We start from the raw sequence: 11139 nt of genomic DNA on the forward strand, positions 1-11139 counted from the left end.
GAGCAGGAGTCATCAGAATTGCCCGGAAGGTTTGCTAAGAGACAGACTGCTAGGTCTCACTCTTAAGTCTGGATTCTGTTGATCTGGGTGTGGCCCAAGAATTTGTGTCCAGTTTGGTGACTGCACTTTGAGAACTAACTAACGCATCAAAGAAATAGCAATTGTTGAGTAATTCACTGAAAAATAATTATTGACCTAAAAAGAAGATGCTGAGGCAAAATTCATAGTATGAGTGGAGAGTTTATTTGGGCTAAGTTTCAGGATTGTAAACCTGGAGCATAGATATAAATTCTCAATGTACAATGTACACTCTGAACGGCAGCAGTTACAAAGTGGATTTTTTCTTTTTTTTTTTTTTTGACAGAGTCTCATTATGTTGCCCTGGGTAGAGGGCCGTGGCATCACAGCTTATAGCAACCTCCAACTCTTGGGATTGGGACTCAAGCAATTCTCTTTGACTCAGCCTCCCAAGTAGCTGGGACTATAGGCACCCACCACAATGCCTGGCTATTTTTTTTTTTTTGGTTGTAGTTGTCATTGTTGTTTGGCAGGCCTGGGCTGGGTTTGAACCCTCCAGCGCCCGTGTATGTGGCTGGCACCCTAGCTGCTGAACTACAGGCACCGAGCCTATTTTTTATTTTAGATAGTAAAAGAACTGTTAGGAAGGAAGTACATTTTCTTTTAATCCACATTTTAGGGATAAATCATGTCTATAATTACATGGATGTTAATGCTTTATGAGTAGAAATAAACATAGATGAACATTAAATTAGTATGTGAAGTAATATATTTGTGTATAAATATGTAGTTTCTATCTTTAGTGTTCTCCCACATAAGACATTTTCCAGTATTGAAAAAACTATTTGATTCAAATAGTTTGTTTATGCTTAAGAAGTATCTTAATCTAATTGATATTAACATTTCTTAACTTTGTATCTTGACTCACCTAGTTTTGTAATTTCAAAATATATTCAGCATCCCAAAACAATGTTTATTTTGCCCTGTAAAGCATCTCTTAATTGATCTTTTCCTTATTTGATTCTTTCTAGAAAGTATATATTGAGCACTAACTAGGTGCCCAACATTATCATTGGCATTAGAGATATAAAATTAAATAAGGATGGCTAATGATCTCAGTTAGATGTAGGCACAAATCATAAACTATATGACTCAATTTAATGTGGTTAAATTTAGATTAGATACACTACCTGTCGACCCCATTCTGATTGGATATCAGTTCAGCGTGGATAACTTTAAATGTCTGAAGGTTTACCATGTAAATTCCCTTTAAATGATTTTAAACTGTAAAGCCAGAAAAATATTAAATTCTTATACAACAATCTCATTGTTTCACTGTTAATTATAGCAAAGGAAGATGCAAACTGTGCAGTGTGCGACAGCCCGGGAGACCTCTTAGATCAGTTCTTTTGTACTACTTGTGGTCAGCATTATCATGGAATGTGCCTGGATATAGCGGTTACTCCATTAAAACGTGCAGGTTGGCAATGTCCTGAATGCAAAGTGTGCCAGAACTGCAAGTAAGTTTTAATTTCAATTTCAAGTATGTATTGAGTTTAAGAGAGCCCCCACTGTTAGGTGGTAAAGGTTTGTATAATATGATAAAAGTTGTTCATATTGCAGGTATATTCATTCAGACTGACTTCATTACCTTAAAAAAAAATTACTGGATATTAACACTTACATTATTTTGAAACAAGTCTAAATAAAACTAATTTTAATAATTTAAATTCCTCTGGTTGCTTAAAAAGCTAATTTAAATCTGCCAACAATTTTTATATAAATATTATTAACAACTTAAAATAAGCATTAGAAAAAATCAGTTTCTTGAGGGGGACCGGAAAGGAGATTTAATAGGAAAAAGACTCTCTGACTACAAAAATTAGTTATTGGAGTTCAGCCAAAAGAAATCAGTGACGTCTCGGATTTCCATTCTAGGAAGGGCAGTTCCTACTTAGCCTACAGTTTTAATAAAATCTGTATCATATCTTATCTGAAAGACAGCTACTTTCAATAGATCCATAATTTTAAAGCAAAATAGTTTGTGGCATTTAAATAGCTGTAATGATGTTTTCTTTTCCTATTTGTTGTATTCCATCCCTTGGTCGTTTTTCTGTTCTTTTCTGTGATTTCTCCTCCCCCAGGATTGTAATTAGCATGATAATTTGGGGATATGGCAAGCATCTTCTGAATCTTCTAATGTTTATAAGTTAGAATTTTTGTAATCTGCAGGTATTATGCCTAGAGTTATGGGGAATAAATAGGACCACATACCTTCATATTTTGGTAAAAATTAGAAAAGATAATTAGTAACATTGATTTGATATATTGTCTGCTCTGTTTCTTGGGAAAGAATAGGAGAACTTAAACAGTGCTTGTCCTCCAAGATCTTTCCATGTAGTGAAGGGAGAAAACATGCAACTTTATATGAAGAACTGAATAACTGGAAGCCAACTGACCCATTTTCATGTTTACTTCTGATTAGCTCCAGGTTTTATTCAGAGGTTCCTCTCTCAGCTCTTCTTGGCATTTCCCATTTTTTCTTTTCCTCTCCTCTTAAAATAGAATCTTGTTTTCTGCAAGTGATTAGTAGCCACAAATCAAAGCAGAGATTGAGTTGTAGGTCAGAGGTCCAATCTTTGGGGGCAGAAGAGTGTTTACAGAAATGTTTTAGGTTTTTAATTACAGTAGAACCTTTATAGTTGACCACCTCTGTATACTGACCACCTTCTTAAGCTGACCTAATTTTTATAGACCAGACATGCACCACCGATATGCATCCGCACAATAGATCTGGTTCCCTATGGTGACCACCTTTGTATGTTGACTAGTTTATTATAGTCCCCAGGGTGGTCAGCTTTCAGAGGTTCTACTGTATAATTATTAATAATTATAACAAAGTTCTTTTAAAATACTTTATATGAACATATTATTGATATCAACTTTATATGAAGAATTTGTTGAAAGTGTCTCATGGCTTCCAAGCTTTGGCTTCCTGAGCTGCTGGGCTCCCAAGTTCAGTCCTTAGAAGTGGACTTTCTAAGGTCTTGAACTGGATTTATATTCAATTCTCACAGTAATCTTTATCATTCCTATTGTATACCTGAAACTCTCAGAGAGTTAAAATCTACATAAAGAGTGGCACAGCTAGAGTGGCACATACAGATCTGATGCCACATTTGATCTTTTTTACATCATATGACATCTCTCTAATTCGCTGTGCCAAGATTTGTTCTTTTCTGCACAGTATCACCTAGTAGTTATACCCCCCACCATGGGTATCAGATGTTTAAAAAAAGATCAGAGGTTATTCATCTTGCCTTAACTGCTCCTCCTCTGCAGGAATCCTAAAAAGACCAAAGCAAGTTAACTGTAGGTGAGGATTGATTAAGGATAACCCTTTAGGGACCTACTGTAGGGGGGTTGCCTCTGTTATCTGGGCAGACAAAACATACTGAGGTATTTATGAATGTGCAGTTCCCAGGAATGATTATTTTCATGACTACTTATGTTACAAAAACATAAGTTTAAAGATAAGGCATCATTAATGCTATCTTATTTTTTAGACAATCGGGAGAAGATAGCAAGATGCTAGTGTGTGATACGTGTGACAAAGGGTATCATACTTTTTGTCTTCAACCAGTTATGAAATCAGTACCAACCAATGGCTGGAAATGCAAAGTAAGTTGTTTATTTTTTTAAGAAAAATATCCTTTGTATGTTTTATATAGACAGCAGACAAATCAGATATATATTCAGATCTATACATTACCATCAACGTTTTTAAAAACAGCTTTATAGATCGACATGCAATAAACTGCATGTCTGTTTAAATCCTATAATTTGATATATATACCCATGAAACCATCATCATCTTCAATATAATGAACATAGTCATTACCCCTGAAGTTTCCTCTTGGCAGTCCCTTCTCCCTAGCTGTTGAAATCCTCTGTCTTCCCAGTCTGCTTTCTCTCACTGTAGATTAGTGTTCACTTTCTAGAATTTTTAATGAAATTCATCATACTGCATGCACTCTTTTTTTGGTCAGCAGCTATAACTCAGTTATTTCGAAGATTGATTCGTACTGTTGCACAGATCAGTAGTGATTTGTTTTTATTACAGTGTGGTAGAGATACCACAATTTGTTTATTGAATCACCTGAACATTTGGTTGTTAGCAATTTGGGCTATTACAAAAAGTGCTGTTCAGAACTTATTAACTGAGTGGGCTTCTTTCTATCTAGTGTGTGGTGTTCAGAGAGTGATAGGAGTGGAGGGGGATGGCAGAGACAGCCCCTGAATCCAAGGTGTCTGGTAGCTTCCAAGCTTAGGCTTCCTGAGCTGCTGGGCTCCCAAGTCAGCATTTTTTAATCTGTGTTTGTTTTTTTTAATCTCACGGCACACTTGAACCAATAGTTAGACTTATTTGGCACACTTAAATTATGTTGATCCCAAAAAGAGTAAAAAAAAAAATATATACTTACTGTGCTTTGAACTTCTCTTTAAAATAATTTAATTTTTAAAAAATTTTCAAGGCACGCCTAAGATCCTCTCAGGGCACACCAGTTGGAAATCACTGCCCTAGGTTCAGGGGTGAAATCAACCTGAGCTTGGAGTCTACTTTCCTGGAGCTAGGAAGGGTGTGGTGGCCTCCAAGAGGGGAGGGCCCACTACTGGTCTGGATCCAGGCTAGGCTTTCTTGCCCTTTTTGGAACTGCCTTTCAATTCCAGGTCAATTGTCTTTTCAATTCAGGGTGGGGGAGGATTGTAGAAAGGACAGTATTGACAGTGTTGCAGGTCCCAGGGGAGGAGATGAGCGGACCCTTACTTCTGCCCTTCCCCTGCCTGATTGTATTGGCACCTGAAACTGGAAGCAGCAGAGTTCTGCCAGGCCACAGCCAAGTGGCAGTGATTGAGGGGATGCACTTTCTCACCTGGAGAGCCAAGAGCCTCTGGGTTAAGTGTTTTCGGGTGTGGTTGCCTGGGAGGTGGGACTTTTGAGGGCTGAAGGACTGTGATGACCACGCCCAGCTTTCTTAGGCTCCTTCCCTGGCTGAATGAAGAGGTGCTAACTGCTTCTCTCTTGGCTAAGGAAAAACTGCTGTTTGACAGATTTGTGTTTTTATGCTTTTATATTTATTTAGTGCCTTTACTTGGCCTTTTTACTTTTTGGAATATGAAGTTGAGTTTATAACTCATTTTTTCCCCTTTTCTAAGAAAAAGAATATTTAAGACTGTAAGTTCACCTTTCATTATAGCTTTGGCTGCAACAAAATTCACTGTAATATTTATATGTATACCTGACCTAAAAGCTTTATTTTTTTTTTTCAGTTGTGCTGAAGCACATTAATTTCTGCTTTAATTGCATTTAATCAGAGAATTTAGCCACTGCAGGATTATTTAACAAATGTTTTGGTATGTGAAAAGTGACTTTTTAAAGGTGTAGCATGTTCTTTTTAATTTAGTTAGATGAAGTCTTTTTACCTTTTTTCCTGACTAGTTGCTTTAAAATCTTGATAAAATTTACCACTAAAATTGTTCTGACCAGTTCCTCCTATTTAAATTTTTTTTTAAACAAGACATTATTTCATGGCTGTTGTTTAATAGGTTAGGCCAGTATTAATATGCTGTGCTTTTTTTTTTTTTCATTATAAAATTATTTTTGGGGGGGATCTAATGACTTGGGAGAGGTCTTCAAGATATTTTGCTTTGCTTGGTGCTATGGCAGCTTCAGGTGTTAGAATGTCACTTTTTCACATCTTATTTGGTATTCTGTGTTTTAAATGTCTTTTGAAAGTTTTAATAGAACTATTTAGATTGACGGTTGTAATTGAAATACTTGTCTATTTTAAGGCAAAATTGTTCTTTGAATTTACTTTCTCTGTTCCTTTTACTTCCTGCAGTGATTTGCATTTCAGAATCTTTTATAACTATAAATGGTTATAAATGTTGAAAAATACAAATTTTCCCTTCTTTGATGCCCCATTGAAAATAAAGTTTTTGCTTCTTCTTTTTCCTCTTTGACTTGATTAAATCAACCTACGCTGTAAACCTTGTCAGTTTTTCATTGCAAAAAATGTTTTCTTTGCTAATTCCAACTTCACCCTTAACCTTTAATTGCCAGTATTCTGAAATCCTACCTATCTGAAAGTGACTGTTCTCTTCAGACCACCAAAAGAACTTGGTTTGGTATAATATTTTGTATTACTACATATACTTTTGAATACTCTGAGAACTTATTTTTTTCAGAATTTTCCCAGGTTCTGGTAGCATAGTAGAAAAATTGATTAAAAAAACTTATTTCATCACAATCCTTTATTCTGCTTGAAGCCTTTGGGATCTTGATTTGGGTTTCCTTCCAGGGTGTGTCTGACCCTTATTCTACAATAATTAGTTTTGCCTGGAGCTTGTTGACCACCAATTGGTCTGGAAGGGTGGTTTTATGTTTGTCTACTTTTTAAATTTGGTTTTAGAAAATCAAATTTTTGTTTTCTACTTTCAATTCATTATCTTCTTAGTTAACATTTTTTATTATCTTGGAGAATTTCTAGTGAATTCTGGGTGTCTTAGCTTGTTCTGACTTCCTTTCATCTGCTCTCTTACTAATTTGTTCTTTATGATAATCTATTCTCTTTCACAATGACAGATTATATATAATTTTGAGAATACTATTGCGTATTTAATTTTTTAAATTCTGTTCTGTGGAGGCACTGGGTTGAAATTAGGGCGCAGAATCAAATTTTAGCTCTGTTAATAAAGATATGACCCATGGTTGGTTATTTGACTTTCCCAAGCCAACGAATAGAATGTGAATAGGGTTCACTCACTGGGATGCTGGATGTCCACAACGTGCCCAGCATAATGCATAATGCAGAGTAAACGCCCTGTTAATCATTGTGGAGTTTTCATAGGAAGGTTTATTTATTGTTAATTTGAAGAATGATCCTGATCCTCTGTTGTTAAATTCTTTCACAGTTCTCTGCAGTCTTTAGTCATAATTTGTTCATTTATTTAACATTTGAGGGCTTACTGAGGGTTGCCTTCACTGTGGTGCAGGCTGGAGTTGCTGGAGCATTTGGATTTCCCTCGTGGGTGTCTAGAGGGGCTGGAGTGAGGCTGATCTCTCTTTGTCTCTCTCTCTCTCTGAGACAGGATCAAGCTGTCGCCCTGGGTGTCATAGTTAACAGCAACCTCCAAGTCTTGGGCTCAAGCGATCCTTTTTCCTCAGTTTTTCTATTTTTAGTAGAGATAGTGCCTCACTCTTGCTCAGGCTGGTCTCAAACCTGTGAGCTCAAGCAATCCACCTGCCTCAGCCTCCCAGAATGCTAGGATTACGGGTACAAGCCACTGCACCTGGCCTGGGGCCATCTTTATTGAACACCAGTCATTGTTAGGTAGATGTCTTTTTTCCTAATTCTCTCAAGAGTGCCAAGTATTTGGGTATTTTTTAAAAAAGTTTTTATTTGCAAATAATTTTAACCTCTAAATTTGGAAAAAAGTAATAACGTATGCCATTTACTTAGGTTCATCTGTAGTTAGCATTTTATTGTGAATGCCCTTTCTTCTTCTGTATGTTGGTGTCTGTGTCTCTGTCAGGCTGTCCTCTTGTCACTCATAAATATTTCAGTGTTTTTTCCTAATGATAGGGATATTTATACCAATATAGTATTTTCATCTAATCTACTGTCCATATTCCAATTACCTCTCTCTCTTTTTTTCTTTTTGAGACAGAGTCTCACTTTGTTGCCCTTGGTAGAGTACCGTGGTGTCACAGCAACCTCTAGGTCTTGGGCTTAGGCGATTCTCTTGCCTCAGCCTCCCAAGTAGCTGGAACTACAGGCACCCAGCTACCAATTATTTCTCTTTATCTAATGTCCCACATAGCATTCTCCTCTCCCGACCTTCAAATAGGCTGGGATCCAGTCTCTAAGAATAGATACTCCGTTTAGTTGTCATGTCTTTTGCCCTTTTAAACAAACATAAAAACCCAGACACATGTTCACTGCTTTGCCCAGGCTGATCTTCAACTCTTGGCCTCAAGTGAGTTTCTCACCTTGGCCTCAGGAAGTGCTGGGATTACAGACTACTTTTACTTTGGAAAATTTCCTGAACTCCTTTTTTTATCCCTTTTCTAACATCGATATTTTTTATTAACTTTAGATCAAGCCTCACTTAATCAGGCTAGATTGATGTTGAGGCTTGTTTGGACAGTGCTTGACTAATTTTCCTATTTTTAGTAGGGATGGGAGTCTCACTTTCTTCAGGCTGTTCTCGAACTCCTAAGTTCAAGGAATGCTTCCTACTGCAGCCTTCCAGAGTGCCAGGATTATAGGCATGAGCCACTGTGCCCAGCCTGACATTGATTTTTTTTTTTTTTTTTCTTTTAAAGAATAGAATTCTTGGGCTGCGCCTTTGGCTCAGTGGGTAGGACGCCATCCCCATATACCAAGGGTGGCAGGTTTGAACCTGGCCCCAGGCAAACTGTGACAAAAAATAGCTGGACGTTGTGGCAGACGCCTGTAGTCCCAGCTAATTGGGAGGCTGAGCCAAGAGAATCGCCAAAGCCCAGGAGTTGGAGGTTGCTGTGAGCTGTGACGCTATGGCACTCTACCGAGGGCAATAAAGTGAGACTCTGTCTCTTTAAAAAAAAAAAAAAAAAGAATTCTTCTCATAAAACTGTTACCTGTTTTTCTGACTAGAAATCCCCCCTTTTTTGTCTAATATGCCCTTATGGTCAGATTGAGAGTTATACGTTATTGGTCAGTATACTGTGTGCCTGATGTGATGTGTCCTCAATGGCATGGCTGCTGGGTCTACACAGAGCTCTTCGGCCCTCACTGGAATCACTGGTCAGGCAATTTAACTCTCCCTTTCCTGGGTATCTAATAAAACAGCATGTGAGAAGGTATTTCACAACCTACTACCGTGCAAATCTTGCTGATCCTCAAAATTTCCTCATAGATTTTAGAAACCATTGCCTGATGCCATTTTGACTTGTTGGTTGCAAAATGATGAATTTCCAACAAGCACTTCATCCACACTTAGCAGTCAGCCCTCTGCTTTCTGTTATAAGCATACAGCCTCTTTTCTTCCATGTAAAACTTTATGATATTGACGTGTGAATTCCTATTTTCAGTTTATAATTGTCTAATTATTTTTGAGCTCAAATTGTCCGTTATTTAGTTTTTGCTTGCTCCTTCAACATGGCTTATATGTCTGTGTCATTCCCTTGTCATTTATTTTAACCCTTAATTACTTTTTAGTGTAACAGATGTTCTTAACTCATCTTCAGCTTCCTTGCCCCAACCCTGGGATTAGTCCACTTTTGTCATTGTTTTCTGGTTTACCTTCCTGTAATTTTTTCCCCTTAAGAATAAGCAGATGCCTTTGCATTATCTTGCTTCTACTTTCCTTCAGTGAGTAGCATTCTGTAAATGCACTTTTGCATGTTGCTTTTTTTGTATAATAAAATCTGGAAATCACTTCATGTCATATCCTAGAGATCTTCTCATTCTTTTATTTTTTTCACTTTTCCACCCTTCTTTCTTCTTTTAAACAGCTGCCTAACACTCCATTCGTACATCTGTCCATTAGTTTATTCAACTGGTATCCTCTGCCTGGATATTTAGGTACTTTCCATTACAAATGATTTGTAGTCTATAGTTTTGTGCATATGTGTTTTTGAATTGTTTGGAGCAGTTCTACAGTATAAATTTCTACAAGTGGTATTACTGCCTTGGGAGTGTGTGCATATGTAGTTTTGTTGGATGTTGTGAAATTCTCTTTTATGGGGTTCTAGAACTTTGCATTGCCACCTGTAGTGAATGGGAGAACTTCTTATCTTTGCCAAGGATGTCTTGTTCACCTTTTGAATGTTTGTGTATCTTATGTGTGAAAAGTGATATGTCAAGGTAGTTTTAATTTTTATTTCTCTTATCAGTGAAGTTGATTATTTTTTCATTTTTAAGGGTTAGATTTTGTTTCTTGCAAATTGTATTTTTCATGTTTTTCCTGTTACTCAAGATTTTGGTATGTTTTCTCCAATTTATGAATTCTTTATAAAGTCTTTATATGATGCAAATCTTTTTAAGTTTATTTGTCTTTTTTACTTTGCTGCTGTTATTATTTGCCATGCAAAAGTTTATTTATTCTATTTTATTTTATTTTTGAGACAGTATCATTTTGTTGCCCCTGGTACAGTGCCGTGGCGTCATAGCTTACAGCAACCTAAGACTCTTGGGCTCAAGTGATTCTCTTGCCTCAGCCTCACAAGTAGCTGGGACTATAGGCACTCACCATGACGCTTGGCTATTTTTTGAGGCGGAGTCTCACTCTTGCTCAAAGCTGGTCTGGAACCTGTGAGCTCAGGCAATCCACCTGCCTCGGGTCTCCCAGAGTGCCAGGATTACAGGTGTGAACCACCACGCCTGGCCTCAGAAGTTTACATTTATGTAGTCTTAATTTATCAGTCTTATATTCTTCAGGATTTTTATTCATATTTAGGTAGCCTTTCAATACTCTGAGGTTATGGAGCAGTTCATATGTTGTTTAGGATTTACATTGTTCTAATTTTTACGTCTAGATCTCTAATCCAGTTAATGCCATGTATGTTATATCTTTGTGCAGTTGGCCATTCAGTTTTTGCAAGACTGTTCACTAAAGGGACTGTCTGCCTCAGTGACTTGTGATTACAGACTAGAGTTTTAGATTAGGTTGAGTATTTATTTGGAACTTCTTTTCCATTCCATTGATCTATTTGTGCACCAGCACCATATTGCTTTAATTATGGTGGCTTTTGTAGTATCTGGTACTTTCAGTGTCCTTTGGAACTTTTTCCTTTTCACATTTGTCCTGGCTATTCTGTTTTTCCATGTGAACTTTAGAATCAACTTACATAGCTTCATTAAAAACCTCATTGGAATTTTTATTGGGATCACATTAAATTTATTAATTGCTTTAGGGAAAACTGGCAGCTTCATGATATGTCCTAACCAAGAATAAGGCAAGTCTTTACTTTTTTTGAGGGGTCTAGCTTTATATATTTAAGGGGTGTTTTATATCAATTTTGAACATTTCTTAAGCTTAATATATTTTAGTTTTTTTTTTTTTTTTTTTTTTTTT

At 36.8% G+C, this 11139-nt stretch overlaps 1 protein-coding gene across 6 annotated transcripts in view; it reads left to right on the top strand.

Annotated features, from left to right (window-relative positions):
• Positions 1-11139, top strand: part of KMT2C (lysine methyltransferase 2C) — a 218552-nt gene that overhangs the window by 85761 nt on the left and 121652 nt on the right. For all 6 annotated transcript variants that reach the window (XM_023514453.1, XM_023514454.1, XM_023514457.1 and 3 more), the window contains exons 7-8: positions 1367-1538; positions 3585-3699. In XM_023514453.1, coding sequence (XP_023370221.1) covers positions 1367-1538; positions 3585-3699 — 287 coding nt within the window. The remainder of the gene's footprint in view (positions 1-1366; positions 1539-3584; positions 3700-11139) is intronic.

This window comes from Otolemur garnettii, unplaced genomic scaffold, assembly GCF_000181295.1.
Source record: "Otolemur garnettii isolate 467f Iridium unplaced genomic scaffold, OtoGar3 scaffold00053, whole genome shotgun sequence".
In the NCBI taxonomy this organism is placed as follows: domain Eukaryota; kingdom Metazoa; phylum Chordata; class Mammalia; order Primates; family Galagidae; genus Otolemur; species Otolemur garnettii.